The sequence below is a fragment of the Prionailurus bengalensis genome, chromosome A2 (genome assembly GCF_016509475.1).
Source record: "Prionailurus bengalensis isolate Pbe53 chromosome A2, Fcat_Pben_1.1_paternal_pri, whole genome shotgun sequence".
Classification (NCBI taxonomy): domain Eukaryota; kingdom Metazoa; phylum Chordata; class Mammalia; order Carnivora; family Felidae; genus Prionailurus; species Prionailurus bengalensis.
In genome coordinates this window covers 101,145,565-101,166,270 of record NC_057348.1, presented here as the reverse complement: position 1 = coordinate 101,166,270, position 20,706 = coordinate 101,145,565, and the positions used below count along the sequence as shown (strand labels likewise).

Sequence of the window (20,706 nt, the reverse complement as noted above, 5' to 3'; positions counted from 1 at the left end):
TATCTCTTTTGTTCTCTGTATAGAGCTGACTAGGAACCTGATTGCTTCCTCATACGCAGTGTGGCAAAGACTAAGCTTGTTATCTTTTTTCATAAACTTTTTCTTCTCCCTGTCTCCCTCAGCATCCTAGGATGAACAGCTGACATTGGTCCTTTCATAAAATAATGGTGCATTTTTAAAACCAAACACTCTCCTGTTCTTACTTGATCACCCTGTAGTCAATAGTGTTCTGTATACATTTCCTCCTGCCCCGGGTGTCAAGTTTTTCAGTAAGATTACTTGCTTGTTAAGATCTAATGTTAAAATGGAGGACCAGGACTGGGGATCATCAAGAAGTCTTTTTTTGAGTGCTTACTCAGGGTCTAGCACGATTGGGGTTTTTGTTTTTGTTTTTGTTTGGGGTGTGTGTGTATTCCAGAGAGTGGGTAGAGATGGATTTTTCCCCATCTGTTATTATTATTATTAGCTGTGTCTTTTTTCACCGCAAGGGAGTTTTTAGAAGTAGTATTCTTGGATTCCAAACAAGTACAATTTGTTACCGGAGCCTTTTATAAGGACGAATACTTTTCTCGTTAGACTTTTTGTACGGTGGTTTCCCACCCCACTTCCCCCCGCCTTACTCTCTGTCAGGTGATGTGAGGATTGTGTTGGTTGCTGGGGTTTTTCATATGTATTGCAAATGTGCGGCCTTTACATTAGTCATAATGCTGAGAGTGGGGACCAGGGAGAAAAACAGAGAAGCAGAGTCTTCCTGTTTCACACACAGATGAAGGTAACTGTTGTGACATTTATCTCTTTGTTTTGCTGTGCTCTCATTTTTGGTCTATGTAGCTCCATTTCCATCTCCTGGGTTCCTAATTCATGCTGAGGTCATGAAACTCAGTATGATTTCAAAAATATAACCTGAGTGGGCTGTCACCAGTGTCCCACATCTACTTTCTGTCACCCACCCTCCATCTGAACTTAAGAGAGCTTCCTCTGTATGTCAGTTTTCACTCTGAAAACTTGCTAGGTCAGAATCAGCTAGAGCTCATTGGCTCAGAATCAGTTTTCCTAGGGAATATTTTCCCAGGGGCCTAGGAATTTTATTTTTGAACCCCTGGCCAGTACAAGGCAAACATGCTGCGTGGGTCTGCCATTCTGCCATACTGCTTACAGCCAAGAGCTTTGCCTGGCTGCTGGTGGAGCCATCTGACCTTAGAAACCCTCAACACTTGACAAAAGCTTGAATATTCATTTATATATGACATCATTAACAGGCTCTGAGGGAAAAGTGGTGTGCTGCACTGAGAAAACATCTTGATCTGTGAGCCAGGGGTCCCCACACAGATAATCTGTAACTAATAAATTATATGACCTTGAGCAGGTCATCTGACCTGGGTATCTTTTTCCTCATCTGTAAAGTGAGTTAAATGGGGATAATCTCCAAGGTTCCTTTAAGTTCAGTATGATTCTTCTCTCTAGGCATCTCACTGGGAGAAAACAGGTTTCCAGACAGGAAGGCAGGAAAGCATGTTTGAGGAATGGCAAATGTGAGGGAGTTTTGCCAAAGCATAGGTTTCTCTGAAGGCCTCATGAGTTGCCAGAAGGGCTGCCTTAGAGCTGGACTGCAGAGGTCCTGAATACCACTGTAAAGAGTGTTCCTTTCTTCGGGAGTCAGAGGGAGCCATTGAAGGTTTTAAAATAAGAAAATGAAACTCTCACAGCTGCACTGAACAAAGGTATACAGCGAGGAGGGTGCCTTTTATGGAGTTCAGCAGGCTTGCCAGTAGTAAACCCCAAGGGACCCTTGAGTCAGGAGTTTGTCATCAGAGTTCAAGAAAACTTGGAATTGTAGATGGAGATTTGAAAGTCTTCCCAGGTGAGATTGAAACCATGAGAATAGATAAGATGTTCTGTAGATAATGTAGGGAAGGCAGATATGGCTCAGGAAGAAACTGTAGGGCAACCAGAATAGGAAGAGGCAGCAGGGATAGTATTGTTGAGGAGATAGGAGGACATCTGAGAGAGCCACTTCATGGAGACCCAGGAGATGACAGCATTTCCAGCTTGTACAACAGGACAAAGTCCCACAGAGGGTGAGGCCAGAGAAACGGATTTGAATCGGCCATGAAGATCTCACTGGTAACCTTCAGGAGGGCCACTGCTGTTTGGAGCAGGGGCAGGAACTTGACTACAGGTAGCGGAAATAAGAGCAGTGACAAAGTACAGTGTGTGGCGGTAGAAGGGAGAAGAAACCAGAGCAGCAACATTGGGGATGGGACGGGGTGCCCAAGGAGACAGCAGTCGCGAGATTGGCTGTTGCTGGGATGTGCACACGTCTTCTGAGGTTAGGAGAGGAAGCCTTGGAGAGAGAAAGAATAGAGATGCTGGAGCTGAATCCCAGTGAGGGCAGAGCAGGCTCCCAGCAGGAGGGGAGAGTGTACCTAGGGCTGATGTTAAAAAGGAAGAGGGAGGGGTGCCTGGGTGGTGCAGTCGGTTAAGCGTCCGACTTCAGCCAGGTCACAATCTCGCGGTCCGTGAGTTCGAGCCCCGCGTCGGGCTCTGGGCTGATGGCTCAGAGCCTGGAGCCTGTTTCCGATTCTGTGTCTCCCTCTCTCTCTGCCCCTCCCCCGTTCATGCTCTGTCTCTCTCTGTCCCAAAAATAAATAAACGTTAAAAAAAAAAAAAAAAGGAAGAGGGAGGGGCGTCTGGGTGGCTCAGTCAGTTAAGCGTTCACTTCAGCTCAGGTCATGATTTCACCATTCATGAGTTTGAGCCCCATGTCAGGCTCTGTGCTGACAGCTCAGAGCCAAGAGCCTGCTTGGGATTCTGTGTCTCTCTCTTTCTCTCTGCCTCTCTCTCTTTCTCTCTCTCTCTCTCAAAAATAAACGTTTAAAAAAAAAAAAAAGGGGAATTCATAAAGGATTATAGAGCTGAAGGCCTAGAGGTGAGAACTACAGTTCATTGTGTCTATTGGCTTCTATTTTTATAGTAACATCTGGGGTTGGGTTATTGGATGTGAGAGTGAACATGGAGACTCGGGAGCCTACAAGAGCATGACGGGGACTTGGAATGGTATCTGTATCTGGAGGTTGGCACTTGAGAGCTCCAGAACTTTGGTTCACCCTTGAAGACAAAAGCAGGATGGGTGCCATGACCCAGGCATGATACTTGCTCAGCTACCTGGGTGGAAGCCCTGACTCTGCCTGTACAGCCCTTACCAGGGTTTCTCTCAAAGCGCTTGTCATCTCTCTGTGTGTGTCCCCATTTTCTCACAGTTGAGCTGAATTATTTCCAAGGAAAATGATAGCTTGATTCTTAAGAGCTAGTGTTATTTTTCAAGTCTTGACTTGTCTGGTTACAGACCTAAGCCTGTCCTTTTCTACTTGTAATTAAGTTTTTCTTATGAGTTATGTATAGTAATTTCAAGCATCTTAATTATCAGGGCAGTAATTGGGTTTCCCTGTTTTCTGGTTCAAGTCAGTGCCAGTTTCATTGCTTTTAGTGAAGTAATAAGTTCTCTTAGAGAAATGTCCATTGTGCAGCCCACTTTAACTGTTAAATAACCAGGACACTAATAGCCCAAATTCAGTGGTAGATCTCCAAGTAAATTTCTGCTAAGAAATAGCTCTAGACAATATCATCCTTGCCATGGGTCCTTTTCTCATTATTGTCAGTGAAGTTGAATTTGACAGGATACAATATTGGTGAGGAATCTTTTGGTTGGAAGTAATAGAAGCCCTTCTGTAAGTAGTTTAACTTTAAAATTAAAAAGAAAAGAACATATTGGGTATTGGTCCATGTAACTGAGGACATGGACTGGCCTCAAATGAGGCTGGATGCAGAGCTTAGACAGTGTTGTCAATATTCTATTTTCAACTCTTGATACTGTGTTGTTCTATGTCCGGCTCTCTCATTCCTGGGAGCCTCAAAACTGTATCTTTAGAACCTGGAGTCTGAGAAAGACACCCTCCTCCTTCCCCCTTCCATACACCAAACTCAGCGAAGCCTCTGGCATGTGCTCATCCCTGAGCCAGTCTCCATGGCCTGAGAAATGAAGGACTCTGGCCGGTCTAGATGAGGGGTGGTGAAGCACTTTATGTAGTATTCACCAGGATCTGGTGGAGAAGGTGTTTCCAGAAAGGGAAAACTGAAGAGGAAGAGGGAAGGGATGCCAAGTTAACAAAACCCACAGAAGTCCACTCAAAACTGTCACACACAACCTAAATAGTTAAAGATGAAGCTTCCCCAGTTTCTGGTTATTTTTTGGAAGGCTTAACATTTATTATTTATTGTTGCTAATGTTAGTCATGATCTTCCCTGGGTTGACATCTTGATGATGTCAAATCAAATGTCAATTCAAATAAATTGATGATGTTACTTCAAATCAAAGAGTAGTCAGGGTTTGACATAGCAGAGGGCTGTAAAGTGACTTCAGGAAGAATACGCATAACTTGCAGTGCTTATCTAAAGTCATCCCTTCCTCTAGAGTCTACTCTTTGATTTGAATTGGTTCTAGTAAAACAGATTTGGTTCCACAATCAGCTGGTTTCAGTCAGGCCAGAAAGTAAACCAGGAGAAAAGGTTTGGATATTCCAGTCCCAAATGAAAGTAGAATGTATGGAGATTTGTGAAGTTAATATATGTAAAAAGAGTTGACATCAAGCGAGATTGAGAGCCGAAAGGAGGGAGGATGCCTAGCGAGGTGTATGTTAATGGACACAGCCATGCTTTCTGCCTGCATTCACAAATATGGGCTGTCCTACCCTACCCACCTGCCTTTCCACCATGCACAGGTCAAGGTGGGTCCTGGCTGCCCACCCTCCTTCTAAAGAACTGTCTCGCAAGCCTATTTACTAAAATGCCATTTCCCTTGTCTTCTCACCACCCACCTACAAGCTACGTCCTGTGCAAATTTCTGTGGTAACACAAACAATAAGAATACTTAGACAGTTGTCCAATTAAAGCCATATTTTGCTACTATTTTTAAACCACAGTGATAAGAGAGTGACTGGACTCCTCCCTTCCTGGATTTATAGCCAGTCTGCTTAGCACATCAGAAGTCCTCTCAGTCAGAACACCTTTATATAAAGTGTGGTTGAAAGTAGATCCAGTTAAGCTGACAGATAAGCTTTATGTATTTTTTTTAAAAGCCTTCACTTGCTAATTGTCTCATATATTTGAGGAAAACCTGTTAATCTCACTTAATATGACAGTATCAGAATTGCAGTATAGCTCAGAAAATACAAATCACGATTATTCCTTCTCTTCGTGACTTACGTTTCCAGTTCCCATGTGGCAACTAGGTACCACAGCAAAGCCACAGTTAGTAAGACCATCAGTCTTTGGTGTTCAAAATATGTAGAAAACCCAGTGAAAGGTCTTTAGGATTTCTGGCTAGTGATGCCCCCGTTCTATTTGTATTCCCTGTTAAGTGTTTTGTCAGTGTTCATATTATGAGAATGAATCTCTTCTTTAAAGTCTCCCTTGTGGACAAGCAATGAGATTTAAAGGTGTATTTCCTTTCATCTTCCTGATAATGCTTTGAGGTGGGCATTATTAATATTATCATTTTACAGGTGAAAAAAACAAGAGACCCAAAAGAGCTAAGGGTCTTGCTGTAATCACACAGCAAGTAAAGAATGGCCTTGGGGCTTACCCTCTGGTCTGGTTCTCATTCCAACCCTCCAGGGACTGTGTCTCTGGACTTCTCTAGGTGGTTCCATAATTTGCCGTTTTCCTGTCATTCTTTCACTGCTGCCCTCAGGCAAACCAGACCCACCTTTCCTCTGCTCTGGCAAAGCCTCGAGGTGGGTTGCATTTAGTTGCAGCAAAGGAGAAAGGAAGCAAGAGGCCTTCCTTGGTCATTGTTGGACTTCCTGACATCCTCTGTTCCTGCCCAAGGCGTGGCAAGTGTCCTCTCCCCATTGTGGATGACAGGGCAGACTCCTGCAGGGTGTGGTGGCTGTGGCTTTAGGGCTTGTTGTGTGAAAAGATTTGGGAAGCTATACAAACAAGGAATGAAAACCTCCCACATGCCTTGAATCCTGGCTTTGTTTCCTGTCTGAGAAATGTTTTGGTGGTAAATTTGCTTTTATATTAAGAAAAGAACAAAACCCTAGAGTTTTTAATGGAAATCCTACTGATGCCCAGAAACTGGACTTGCTTTGGAGGAAAGGGTATGAGTGACAGTGGGACTAGAAATTGAATTCTGGAATTTAAGAGAGACTATGATGAGAATCATTTATGGTTTGATAAACTTTTTCTTAAATGTAGCCATCACCCAGTGTGCTCCATCCCAGCCACCCCCTGTATTTGCTCCCAAAAGCTTGGGCCCTGGGTGGTGATGTGTTTTGTGCTCTGTTACTTTGATCAGCTTGCCTGGGCCCAGTGGCGGGGACCCTAGAACCCGAGGGTGCTGACAAAGATGACCTGCTTCTGTTGAGTGAGATCTTCAATGCTTCCTCCCTGGACGAGGGTGAGTTCAGCAAAGAGTGGGCTGCCGTGTTTGGAGACGGCCGGCCGAAGGAGCCAGTGCCCACTGTGGCCGCCGGAGAGCCAGACCCCAGACCCCAGGCAGGCTCAGGATTCCTTCCTTCACAGCTTTTAGACCAAAACATGAAAGACTTACAGGCCTCACTCCAAGGTACGTACCACGGGGATTGAAACAGGGTTTGTTTTTGTGTGCTCGTTCTTTATTTTTAATCCACAAGCCTCTTTCTACCTTCTTTGTCTTTTTTTCCTGTTTTCTGGGTTTTATTTTATATCCAGTGTCTTTTTAGTTGAAATCTCAGAGTCCTATCCCAGCTTTAAGATAAGTTGCTTCTCATAATTTTCTTGCTTTTCATAATTTTCTCGTCATGTTCATGTTTCCTTTTAATGACAGGTTAGAGAGGTGGCTCTCAATCTTACAGTCTTGCTCTCATTTTAGATTTTTGCAGGGCATACCTTAGAGAATCTTCCCGGTTGTGACCCTATTGGCTTTGGCCAATTCTGCCTAGCCAGTTCTCCACATTTCTATAGACATGTCGTCTTTCTAGGTGCCCAGTAACACCACGCTGGGCTTCTTAACTCTTTGCACATTGAATTTTATCTTGCTTCTTGCTGTATTTCCATCCTGGCTCACTGCAACGCTGAGGATGCTGTCAGTTCAGCTGCTCCTGTTCTGCCTAAACCATGGGGCTCAGCAGCCCCATGTGCCTTGGCCACAGACGAAATACAGTTTCCACACTGATCATCTGTGGCTGGCAATATTGGTCAGGGTGCAGGGCAGCACACTGGTTGAGAACTGCCAGCATGAGGAGCGCATTGATTTAGAGGGCAAAATTAAATTCAGATTGAAATTGAAATTTTAAAGTTTGAGTTTCTAAACAGACCTTGGGAAGGAGACTATTTTCTAGTATTTCGACACCGTTTTCCTCCTTTCAAGTCGCTTTAATTGTAAGACAGGAATCACTATTAAGAAGTTGTCAAGTTGTTTTGGTTTTTCCATGAATTTAGGCTATCTCCTTAATAAGTGTTTATCTGGCATTTAAAGCTGAGAACAAACAGCAGAACTGGAATGATTAAGTAATTATGAGCTATTAAAAAAAAACCTCAGGTCTTTGGAGATGAGATCATGGACACAGCAAGAGTTGGTGGGCAAGACCAAAAAAAGGTGTTCCCTCTTTTTTTTTTTTTTTTTTTTAAATGAAATACATGATTCCTTTTATCTTCTTCTGGGAGTCTCATTTTGTAGCCATGTCATTTTTTTTTTCTTTTTTTTCAGTAACAGAGTTAGAGATAGGAGAGATACATGGAATCCAAAAATACTACACCCTGAGTTTCACCTCTGGGTTTCGCCATCTCTTTCGCTGGAGCCCCAGATGAGCACCAGTGACTTGAGTTTCACCCCCACCCACCTGCGGGGGAGGTGCCAACAAGCTGTGGGAGAGCTGGAAGCCCAGAGCCAGGATCTACCTCTCAGATCTTGGGGCTTCTGGAGACTCTCCAGCTGTGCTGCAGGATGAACCCGATTCGGGCCCCCAGCTGTGGAGACACTAGGGCCCCTGATGCCCAGAGGAATGGTGGTGGCAGTGCTCTCACTTAGCTGGGGTGGCTGAGTGTCATTCACTTGTGAGTGGCCCCCAATGACAGCTGAGAAGTCAGAGCTCCATGCCTTTTTCCTGAGCAGGCAGAGTGAGAAGATCTCAGCTCAGGGGCCACAGCCCTGGAACTATGCCTGAGAGCTACGACCAGAGCAGTGGCCATGGACTTGGCACTTTAGCCTTGTCCCAAGTCCGAGGAAACAGCACAAAAGCACACTTGGGTCTAAGAAGGGAGGTGTTCTGGGGCACCTGCGTGGCTCAGTCATTTGAGTGTCTGACTCTTGGTTTTGTCTCGGGTCATGATCTCACAGTTTTGTGGGATCGAGCCCCGTGTTGGACTCTGCCCTGGCAGCGTGGAGCCTGCTTGGGAGTGTCTTTCTCCCTCTCTCTGCCATTCCCCCACTCACACTGTCTCTGTTTCTCTCAAAAAATTAAATTAAAAAAAAAGGAGGGAGGTGTTCTGACAGTGAAAAATGCAAGCTCATTTTGGAAAGAGGTCTTCTTATACTGGTAGAGAGGTACTACTACCAAGGCAGGCCATTATTTCTCAAGCAAGCAAAATCTAACTTGATGTTGCCACCCTACTAGCTTCTTAGCAAGTTTCTCATTCAACAGAGATTGATTGGGTCCTTCTGGGTGCCAGGCACTGGGGATTCATCTGAAAACATAACAGACAAGGCTTCTGCCTTCCTGGAACTAACATTCTAATGAAGAAGAGGTAATGAACAATAAACATAATAAAGAAAAATCACATAGTGGGTTAGAAAGTGATTGGTATGATGAGGAAAAGGAAACCTAGAACCAGGGGATAGAGACTGTTAGGTGGAGAGCAGGGTAGGTCAGGCTGTAGAACTAAATAGGATTCTTATTAAGATGAGATCTGAGCAGATTTGCAGGAGATGAGACAATCGGCCATGTGGAGATGCAGACAGAGGGAACCCATGTGCCATTGCCCAAGGGAGGACACCCCTGGCATGCCCAAGGGTCTGCAGGAAGAGCACTGTGGTCTGAGTGAGGCAGGGAGGCAGAAGCTAGGCCACACAGGGCGTCCTAGCCTTTGGAACAACCTGGGCCTTTTTTTTTTTAGCCCAAGTGAAATTGGGAACCATCACAGCATCTTGGACCAACAATGGGTATGATCTGATTTACCATTTAAAGGGATCATCCTGGCTGCTAAAAGTTTCCTTTTCTCTGCTGGTGTTCTATGAAGACCAATGTTAAAGGAGTTGTTTTGTAACCTCTGAGTTATCCTGTTGCCTTTGCATGCCAACAGCCATCAATTGAATGTCTACAGAACTTAAAATGACAGAAAAAAAAAAAAAAGTGGAACCTAAGTGTTTGAAAGAGGAAGCTCATTCAGCCTCTCTCACACCTATGGACTCCCAGCAGGTACTCCCAGAATTCCACCACTGGTGCTGCCTGAATTCAAGGAACCTTCAAAACAGATGTGGTACAAATAAAGAACAGCCCCCCTGCTTTGATGATTGATCATGTAATCCAGTTACAACCACAGTCTATGCTTTTATGAGGACTTTCACCCTAAAAAAGAGGAAAAGATGAATATTGGCTGTAGGTTTTTTTTTATTACGTCCATCGTCTAGAAAATGCATCTATATACATGAATTGCAAAAGCATCTAAGTAACTGTTAAACTTCTGACACCTCGTATTGGAACTGCTTCCCCTGATTATCCAGATCATCTCAAAACCCAAATTAAATAAACAACTGAAAAGTCAAACACAACATGGAGTACAAAGGCCCATTGGCATGTTGGCTTAGTGAAAGAAGCAGTGGTAGAGAGTTGACGTAACCTAATCCTCACCACACCCTTCCTAGTCAGGTACTATCATCATCTCCATCATAGAGCCCAGGAAACTGAGGAACAGAGCAGCTACGTAATTTGCCTGAGATCATACATCTGATAGGAGAGAGAGAGATAGTGAACCTGAGCCATCTGCCTTCAGAGTCTGTGCCTTTCACCTTTCCCTTCTGGCTGCCTCTCTGTACCAAGTCTTTGATGGCAAATGTGACTCCTCAGTGGGTTCCTTCAGGCCTCTCTGTGGATGCTTCCAGAGGAGCAGGACTTATAATATGATTAGCCTGGCCCTGGGTTTCCTGGACACACACACAGACCAAGGGCAGGTGGTTGCCATGAAGGAGGAATGTGCATGTGGGGAGGCAGGGTCCCTGTCAACCACAAAAATCAGATGATGTTCCAGAATAGAATATTTGAAATCGAGATTGTCTATAGAATCTTCGCCTGTGCTAGCAGCCACCCACATCTTCCCTGAAGCGCATTCCTGCTCAGTCTCAACCACCGCTGTCCTGGTTCTCTGTGAGGTCCAAGTGGGGCTGCATCCTCAGGGTCAGAGTGTCATGAGAACTTCGGGAATGCTCCAGGCTTGGGGGGCAGCAAACTCTGCTCTTCCACAGGCTGCATTTCCCTCCCACTCTCCCCTCCTCCCTTCTCCTTCACCTCTTCTGTCTTCTCCCCTCCTTATCTCCCCATCTTCCTCTGCCTCCCTCCCTCCTTTCTTTGTCCTCTTTCCTCATCCATTCCCCTGTGCTCTGGGGAGCAGAAAGGAAGGGGGATTTAGTAAGATAACAATTGCATTTTCCTCTGCTCCCCACTTCAACTTCAAGCTCTGGGAGAGCCAAACAAAGCAACTTACATTTAGGATTAAGTTGGGCTGAACATTTGAAAGAGGAGTTAATTTTATGTAGGATTTCTAAGAGTTTCTGAAGTTACCAGCATAATAGGGGCTGGAATTTCCTGTGTCATACAGGGAGGAGAAAATAGTGCCTTCCTAAGGCCTCTTAAAGTGAGTAGAAAGAGAGCTAGCCAGAGGGGGTTGCCCAAGGTAGAGATGAGGTGAGGCTGATAAGCCTCATTTGACATTCTTCTCCATTCTCCACCAATATCCCAAATTTAATTTAGAAATAGACACTGATACTGAAAAGACTACCATCTGCTCAAAATAAATGCACCAGGACATCTTGTGATTTAGGATTCTGCAAACCAAAGTTAGGAGTTTTGTTCCACATTCTCACAAATGTACAGCCCTGTGTTCCTTCTGGATAGTCTTTTGTTTTATACCATGCCTAGGTGCTATTGCCATCTGGGTGGGTTTCTATTTAAGGCTAATGTAATGCCAAGCTTTGCATTATCTCAAATTCACCTTTCCTCAAACTGAGCTCGCCTCTTGCCATTCCTGGCTTAGCCTGGTTCCAGATAACGTATTTCTGGGGCTCAAAGGATATGAAGGAGAAGACTGTGGCATGCAGTTAGAGTTTAATGCAGTGTGGATACTTTCAACATGAGCCAGTGGAATTTTTGTTCCATCAAAGAAGCAGCTTGTTGAGGAGCATCTGTAGGTCTTGGATATGTGCAGAATTTAAGTGCCTCCTTTAATCCATGGAAGGGGCCTTGATGACCATCTATTCCACCCCCATTTAGTATATGAGGAAATCAGGGATTCCCACACAGGTCTTGTGACTTGCCAAGTTGTTGGAGTTTTATATCCATCATTTATATAATTTCTCAACTCCTCAGGTTGGCTTACAAGGTCCTTTAGGACCTGACCCCAGTCCCACTGCTGCCTACACTTCCCACACCTTTACTTAGCATGACTTAACAACATTGTTTTGTTGGAGAAACATGTATTATGTCAGTAAGCTGGACTCCAGCCATATCGAACTTGAGTGAGCCTGGCTCTACCCACCACTGGGCTCTGGTACGCATTCTCGCTCCTCCTTAGAGCATGTCACCCACCTACACACCCATGATGCTTGCTTTCGCTGGTTAAGTTCTCATCCTTCTGGTTCTCAGCTTCAATGTCATTTCATACACAGAGCCTTCCATGACTTCCTCTTCCTCCCAGCAGTCCAGGTTAGATGTTTCTGCCTCCATTCCCTTTGCACCCGGTATACTCACTCATTCCCATTCTCTCACGTCATTTTAAGATTGGTCTAATTTTCTGTCTCTTGCTTTTGGTTGTCATGGGCAGGGCCCATGTTTGTGTTGCTCACCATCATATTTCCAGAACATGGCTGAGTGCCTGGAATACAGTACATGTTCAAAAAAGACTGGGTGGATGGAGGGATGACAAGAAGGGAGGGAGAGAGCAGCAGACATTGAATCACTAGATTAAAAGAAAACAACCCTCAGCTAATCTCAGGGGTTGTTCCTCGTGCTTGCTGAGCTGGACTAAAATTCAGATTCAGCTTAGATTTATTGATGGCCTGCTCTCTAGCCTCTCTACTCTCTCGTTTCACCTACAAGATCCTATCTTATTCAACAACAACCACCTATGAGGCAGGAATTTTTACCCACCCTTTGCAGAGATGGAAACTGGGGCTCAGTACGGGAAATATGGATGGCTGGGTGGTGCTTGGCCACCATGGCTGTGGTGTTCCCACTTTCCCTTTCCCTGCCAACCCCACCCCAGAGCCCCCCACGCTATGATCATCAACCCAGCCTGGGCTTCTGCTCTCCCAGCTAGTGAAATTACATTCATGGTAAAGTGCTCCTCTGGATGGTGTTATTTTGGCTTCACTTGCTGCTCTAGCTGGCCAGTGTTATTTCTGGCTGATTTATATTTTCCCTTATGTAAGTAAAGGGGGCAGGATTGCTCCAATAAAATTTTATACGTGTTTCCTGCAAATGGGTAGCACAGTTGACATATCAAAGGAACTGTGAGCTAGGATAATCATTTTGCTCACAGAGCTCTCAGCTCTTGCTCTGCGGCCCCCACCCTTCACCACCCTCTCCTGACACAATTACTCTGAGATGGGGAGACATCTTTCTAGCCACACCTTCATGTTAAAAACGCCTCAGCCAGCTAACACCAACTAGAGAAGAGTTGATGGCAATTACAGGAATATTAGCTACACGAAGTTCTCTTTAAATAGCATTTTTTTTTTCCTGACAGAAGCCAAGACATTTGAAATCTGGCTTGGCATTCCATCCATAATTACCCTCATTGCACCCCTCCCCTAAATAATTCCCAAAGTGATATGAGTGAGGGTGACATTGCAACTGAGTTTATATTTTCTTTTCTTTCTGTTTTAGCCAGTGTCCCAGCCATACTATTTTCTCCCCCTCATGCACATAAGTGCGTTAGACTTCTGCTTAATAGCTGTTCTGAGGGAACAATATGACTTGGCAGACTGGCTGTTGCTTCTGCTCCACACTGTGGGACAAGAGAATAGGGACAGCCTGTGTCTTTGTGAAAACTCTGAGGTATGTTGTCCCCATCATCTTAGACTCCAATGAGGGGATGTCATCAGACTCATCGTCCTTCGTTTCCTCTGCTCCAGAGAAGCCCCCAAATCCATAGATTCTAGATGTTGCCTGTATGATCATGAGTGTTTAGGTGAGCAATATTCCAAAACCCACAGTTACAAATGAATCCAATTAACAGACATGTATTGTCTTTATAAAGGAATATGCCATTATAATCCAATAGGCTTGAAAAATGATTTATATTTCTGGTACTTTTAAAATATGATTTGATATACAGACATTTTATTTATTTATAACTTTTCGGGAACATGCCCATTACATAAAGTGAGGGGAGCTCGGTTTTGACATGTAGATTTATTTCTGCCTCCTTTAGGAATGTGTTCCATTTTATACTCTAAAAAATACAATGCTTCCAACCTGCCTCGCTTTTTGAGTGTTCTCTGCAGCCATTTAAAAAAAATGACTTTCGTGCATATTTTTGAAATGCGAAAAATTATCTCATTGAGTTCCCACTGTATCGAATAGCATATAGAGACCAGGGAGGGTTGACTTCTGTACCTCTGATTTGGCTTTGCTCTGGGTCGGTTCAGGTTCTCTCTGAATGTGTGGATCTCCTTGAACTCAGAGAGCTTGACAGAACTGAAGAGCTTAAAGCTGCAGGACCTGAGGAAGTAGGGTTCTGAGACAGTCCCCTCTGTTTCCTAGGAGAGCCTCTCCCTTTGTCTGGCTCTGGCCTCAACCAAGATGACCTGATCCTGATGGAGACAGTGACCCTTGTGCAGCCTCCTTGGAGACCGCCTATAACAGTGCTTCCCAAACTTGCACTTAGAATCACTGGGGAGTTGTTAAAATAGTTTCGTGGGCTCTACCCCTAGGGATTCTGATTCACTGGGTCAGGGTTGGCCCTGGGAACTTGCATTTCTAGCCAGCTTACAGGTGATACCCATGCTGCTGGTGTGGGCACCACACTTTGAGAACCACTACTCTAAGAGGTTAAGGCCAGGCTTGCTGGGCTGCTGGGAAGGGTCCGTGGGCTCTGCTGAGCACAGGTGGGTCTTGAGTACATTTGGTGTTGGGGAGAGGATTGTAGGGGAAAAGGGTAAAAGTCACCCAGTTACATTCTACCTCTTTCAGCTTTATTTGGTATACTTATGGAATCACGATTTTAACTTTCCACATTTGCCACTGTTTTATGTGATTTGCGTTTAAAAGGAATGCTCATGGGCCAGTTATCTAGGAACTAGGGAGGTTGTGTTACAACCTGGATTACACTGAATACTGGTCATTTTTTAAAACTGCTTTTTTTGAACTAATTTACATACCATAAAAACCAGCCATTGTAAAATAATGGTTCAAGGATTTCTGGTAAATTTATATTGTGCAATTAACACTATAGTCCAGTGTTAGAACATTTCCATTATCCTAGAAAGCTCCCTCAAAATCTGGTGCTTTTGATGGCTTATGAATTATGTTAACTACATATTCAAGTACCTTTCCAATGAATAATAATACTTTTAAAAACCCTCTATATGTTTGCATTGTTTTAGAACCAATAAATAGGTCAAAAGCCTCCTGTTTCATTTGTCATTGGTTAGTCTTCTCAGAGAAGTCTGTATGCCACTTGCCTAAAATGAAATAATTCAGCCAGTGAGTATTATAGCATCTACTATGCCAAGCATTGCTTTGCTGTATCTTAAAATAATGCTTTATAAGTGTACTTCTTATGGTTTAAGACTATTCTCTAATAGTTTATCCTAATTCAACAGCCATTGTGTGCCAGGCAGCACAGTACAGGATGTAAAGATGATTAATACATGGTCCTATCTCCAAGAGGCTCACAACTCTAGGAGGTGACACAAAAATGCAAACTAATAAACAGAGTAAGAGTTGCTAATGACATCTCCTATTACACATCTTAGACTAGTGGCAGGGGAAACAAGCAGCATTAAATGCTATCATTTTTGCTCCAGAAATTTGTTTCACTGCCCCAGCTGAACTGTGCCATCCAAACATGTTGTCTTATGAGGGCCTTATAGGAGACAAAACCTTTTCCAGAGAAAACACTGTAAGCAGAGCATCCCAGTAAAAGGATACAATTTTAACAATGATGGACCCGACAGTGATACATCATCTGATGGTCTGTGTTTCATGGTGAGAATCAAGAATGGACTTAGTCCACAAACACCTTCCTATGCTGCATTAGGTATTTTGGAGCACATTGAAGAAGGAGTTTCTTCTCTCACTAAGAAGACAGGACTTAAACATACCAAGAATTAAAGCAGATGTGCCAAGGAGTATATGGTAAAGTTCTAAATTAAATGTGAGCCATGGCAAAACATCTAGGGAAACTAGGTGTGCCTCTCCCCAAGCAGGACTGCCAGATGTTAAGTTCACATTAGAAGCAGGAAGAGCACAGGGGGCATTACAGAATGTTGGGTTACACAAGCCAAGTGCCATTGTAAGGACATGGCAGCAAGTTGGGGGAGGGGGCTTTCTTTCCCCTCATAAACTTGGACTAGACTACCATTTATTTATCTGTATTAACTAAACTTCTCAGATTAGCTGGATACAAAATAAATCAGCTGGATCATAATGAAGTGGAGAAGACCCACAGTTTATTAGTTATATCACTATATTTACTATTGTTCACTTTTTTTTTAAGCTTTCTCCATTTATGACAGAAAAACAAGGCACTTGATTTCCTTGGAATGCTATGGATAATCTTTGGTGTGACCATGAAATGATGTTACTTGAGAAGAAAAATGGGCATAGAGCTAAAAAAAAAAAAAAAAAATGTTTCAACGTTAACAATTTCACAATTTTTTTTTCAAAATCCAATTTTTTCCCTAATTTTCCATACTTATGAATTAGGTATGATTATATATATATATATATATATATATGTGTGTGTGTGTATATATATATATATATATACACACACACATACCTACTGTCCCACAAAATATACCCCAGGTATGAAGAACATGGCAGAAGGGTCTTGTCACCCTTTTCCCTTTCTTTGGAGGCCACTATGGGTGAGACCGTGTGTGTGCCCAGTGCCTGGTAGGGCAGTGTGCCTGTTCTTCCCTCGACCTAACAACCTCTGGTTTTGAATATTAGGCTGGTCAGAGAACAATGTCAATCCTCCTCCTATTCCATGGCCAGCACCACAGGCAAGCAGTCCAAATGACAACAGCCCTGCAATGAAAGGTAATATAGTGTTTTATTCCCTGGAAATGACAATTGCCTTCCTTTCAACTACCCTAACACTATTTTCTGTCTTTTCTTTACTAATTTCTATTTGAGCACCTAGGGTATAAAGCATGGGCTACAAGGGTGGAGAGTTTTGCATGATCCTAGGAATTATGTTCTTTTATTCTGGCCCAGTGTCCCAACTAATAATTCCCCTTATTAAACCAAAGGAGGAGGAACCAAATAACCTCTCCCCTTGTGATTGTGTGCTGCCCAAGGTTGAATGGTTCCAGCAAGGTAGGAAAGGCCAGTGAAGTTTGCTGTCTTTTACTGAAACTACCATTGCCTCCACCTAACAAAGAGCCAGGTTTACTTAGCTGTCAGAGGAGGGCCTTTCAAGCTCGTGGGACTGTTCTTTTCTGAGACAGGTCCCCAAAGAGAACCTGTGCTTGACTGAAGATCTCTGTATTTGCAGCTGTCTCTCTCTTCCTTTGGTCATCACCCACTTTCCGTGTTAACCACAGGAAGTTGCAGGGAGTGTCTTTATCATCCAGAAGCATTCCCAGGATGTTCTTGTAGGTATTGTGCAAACAGTTGCACCTGGTTTCCCAAACTCTGGCAGTAGAGGTCTAGGGAAGGTGAGGGCTGCACCAAAGTACAGTCACCTGACTCCTCCTAGCAAGGCCACAGCTACCCTCTGAGGCCGCCCTACACCTTTGGGAGGTTAGGAGGAAAAGAGAAGTGGATGTAGTGATGTAGTGTATTTTTGCTGGAGATCTCTTTAAGAGATCTTGATATTCCCTATCAAGAATCGAGATGGCTAATCCTCTTTAAATCAGTCTTGCCCCATACGGTTTGCTGTGTGGACTCCTACATGACTAAACGTTGAGTTGGTTACTCCCTTTTTAAAAATTATTCCCCACTCCACTCCCCAGCCAACCTATATTGAGATCTCTTGGGTCTCAGTTTATCGTATCAAACTAAGCCAAGTGTTCTGCAGGTTGATTGTACATGGAGATCGATTAATGTTACACAATAACTTGCCTCTTGCCAGTGAGCATTGCTTGTAGTCATTTTATCTCTGTAACGGATGTGTTGATTATCTCATGATAAAGTAATATACCTATGAGAGATTATGGGGAAAAACAAAAGACAGGAATCAGAACTATACCATGATTGGCACCTTATCTTAACATTTCAGTTCATTCATTTTCGTGAAAAGACCAAAGGCCTTGTTGCTGTAGGATAAGCCCATAACCACTGTCCTGTTCCTCTGGCATAACCTTGTAGCAGCCTGTCCCACCAGTATTTTCCGAGACTCTTTCAGCCAGATGGCAAGCACATTCCTTGTTTCTCTCAGCTAGAAGGATAACCTGTCAGACGTTTTCTTCGTGCTTTTGATACTCCCACCTGTTGGGGAAGGGGAAAAAAGCCTGGGTCGTCCAAGCCAATGAACTTCGATCCTCATGTGGAATGATTTATATAAAGAGGCCCCAACTTGTGTAGAAATCACTTGCATGAGGCACTCTTTTGAAAATACTCTCCTCATCTGGAAAATAATTTGGCTCTGTAATTGTGGCATTCGGGAAGTTAGGGCGGGTGATTCAGTTAAAGAACAGCTGAAGGGAGCATCCATAGATGGTGAAGTGGGAGGGGGGAGGAAGGGAGGCATGTCAAAGGCCTCCTCCCTCTAACAGGAGATGGTGGATGAGGGCAGTGACCCTGAGAAAGGAGAAACCCTCCTCTCAGCCTGATGCCCTAAAGCCTGAAAAGAGTGACCATCATACTTCCCTTGACCCAGCAGATTCGAAAAGATTCCTCCAGTGGACACTGGAAGGCACCATGCATCCTCAGCCATCATTCGATTTCTGAAATCACAGTGATATTTCCTACTTGCGTTGAAGCAGCACCATCTGAGGTTTTAGGCAACTTGTTGGGCCGTGCCATCCGCTGGGATGGGGGTGCAGGTGTGGATTAACACTGGGCTTGTTCTTCACTGAGCTTCAGGCCATGGTTTAGAAATGTTTCTCCCATAGCCAACAGGGAGATGTGGAATCCCCTAGCTAGTTTTAGAGACAGAGTGTAATAGAATTCGTCTGACTGAGTAGTATCCTCCCTTTTCCAGACGAGCCTGGACCCACCTGTATGCAGCATGGCAGAGGTGGGGCTTTGGAAGGTACGTGTATTCATGTTGCCTGTTCTCTCCCCAGAACCTGCCAAGGCTGCCTCCTCGGACCTGACTGCCTGGTTCAGCCTCTTTGCTGACCTCGACCCACTGTCAAATCCTGATGCTGTTGGGAAAACCGATAAAGAACATGAATTGCTCAATGCATGATTCTGCAGCCTCTCGGAGGGAGCCCTCGTGCCACTCCTCGGCCACACACCTGGGGACACGCAGACGTATGAAGTGATCAGTATGCTGTTTTCATATTTACGTGCCATTTTAATAAAATGAAAGGGTCAGAGGCCCTGTTTATATTGGTATAATTATTTACTCTTATTTGGTATAAAGGGTTTGAATGTATTCTCTATGTGGATCTAACAATACACGATTGTCTAGGAGCAATTTTCCGGCTGGCCGCTCTCCTGCTGACGTCCGCATTATGGCTGCTGATGTGTCACTGGGCTACTGTGAGATCCAAGTTCAAATCATCAACCTATTCTGTATTAGGTTGCAGTAACGAGTCCTGTAGCCTAAGAGGCGGCGGGAGGCTAGCAAAGCTTAAATGCCTCCTCATGTACTCCCTGCCTTTGTCGCCCTCGTAAGGGGGCTGCAGGAAGACTTCCCCTTCTTGCCACACCACCTTCCAGTGAGCTCTGGATGAAGCCCCAGCCAACCAAAGACACTGTCCCTCAGCCCTTGTGTGGTGGGCTATGTGTTCTCACATGGGCTGAGGAGCTGGGCTGGTCTCACTGCACGAACCTTTCTTATGGAAAGCAGCCATATCTGCAGATGCCAGTGTCTCCTCTTCTCTGTGGCTGGAATTCAAAAGCATGTATTTCTGGAGTCCTTTGTGATATTAACTGTTTTTGTTTTTTTGTTTTTTTTTTAATTAAATGGCAGAGATATTTGACATGCAAAAGCACGTTAAGAGAGTCTGTTGTGGGGACTCAGTGGGGAGGTACCATGGACGTTGAGGCTGGAGAGGGACAGATGAGGAGAACAAAGACGAGCCCCAACTGCATGAAACTACTGACGAGATCCCATGCATCCCACATACCGTGCAGGAGAGGAAGGCATGGACTTTTGTTGGCTTGGGGAGAGATAGGAACAAGTTTTGCATGTGGGCATGTAAGTGGTTCAGACACTTCACAGGTGTTGAGTCCCCAGGGCTGGCACCTCTCTTCCCCTCCCTGTGTCACCTGTGGTATGCTGAGAGGCCACACACCCCTGTCAGTGAGCCAGTGGCCCTGAGAGGAGTAGTGTTGATGATTATCCTGGAATTGGTCCTCTCTGCCCAGCTGGCCTCTGCTGCATTCTTGTAGCCTCAGTCTCTGGCTTTGGAAGGGTCTCCTTTGGCCACTTCCCCCAACACAGGAATGCGGCTTCTTGGCTCTGCAGTGTGCCCTCAGGGAAGGACCTGGCCCAGCAGTAGCCACTGTCCTCTGCAAGATGGCCCTGGGGGACTGGAAGGCATCCTCCTCCTCCTCCACTGCTCAAGAAGAGACCTGAAGGCGAAAGGGGGCTGGGACTCAGCGTGTTCTGTGGCTGGAGCAGCTCTGCTCATGTCTTGGCCGGCATAAACTGTCCACAGAGTCTCATTTGTAAGAATCTCATTTGGTGACTTTTCAGCCTGGCATGCATGGTCTTTGAGGATACAGGGATACAGCCCTAGGCCCTCCCCTCTCCACTCCACACAGCCTCCCCGCCTCATCCCACACATACACAGAAAAGCTTGCTGCACCAGAAGCCCTCCCTCTCCATGCTGGGCCTGTGCATTTGCTGCACACTCCCCCTGGGATGCCCCTGTCCCCTTACCCCTGGCTGCCATCACACCCCTACCCACTCCTCAGATCGCACTTCCTTCAAGCATAGCCCACAGTTTTCCTAGGAGGAAGCACCCCCCATCTCCTACCTGCCCTTCCCCCGTTTCATGATAAGTACACCCTTGGTGCTCTGCTTGGCCCCTGAGGCCTATTCGTAGGCATCTCCCTCTGGCCCAAGGTGTTGCAACCCAGAGAAGGGGGTTCCTGTTTCCCC

At 44.8% G+C, this 20,706-nt stretch overlaps 1 protein-coding gene across 11 annotated transcripts in view; it reads left to right on the top strand.

Moving 5' to 3' along the window:
• The window catches only part of ICA1 (islet cell autoantigen 1), a 155,645-nt gene extending 136,656 nt beyond the window's left edge, over window positions 1–18,989 (top strand). For 7 of the 11 annotated variants that reach the window (XM_043588958.1, XM_043588960.1, XM_043588957.1 and 4 more), the window contains exons 13-15: window positions 6,359–6,628; window positions 16,434–16,523; window positions 18,716–18,989. In XM_043588958.1, the coding sequence (XP_043444893.1) occupies window positions 6,359–6,628; window positions 16,434–16,523; window positions 18,716–18,840 (485 nt within the window). In that variant the 3' untranslated portion in view covers window positions 18,841–18,989. Of the gene's footprint in view, window positions 1–6,358; window positions 6,629–9,156; window positions 14,884–16,433; window positions 16,524–18,715 lie in introns of those variants that run through there. The other 4 variants (XM_043588968.1, XM_043588966.1, XM_043588967.1 and 1 more) reach the window with 3 other exon arrangements.
• The last annotated feature ends 1,717 nt before the right edge of the window (window positions 18,990–20,706 follow it).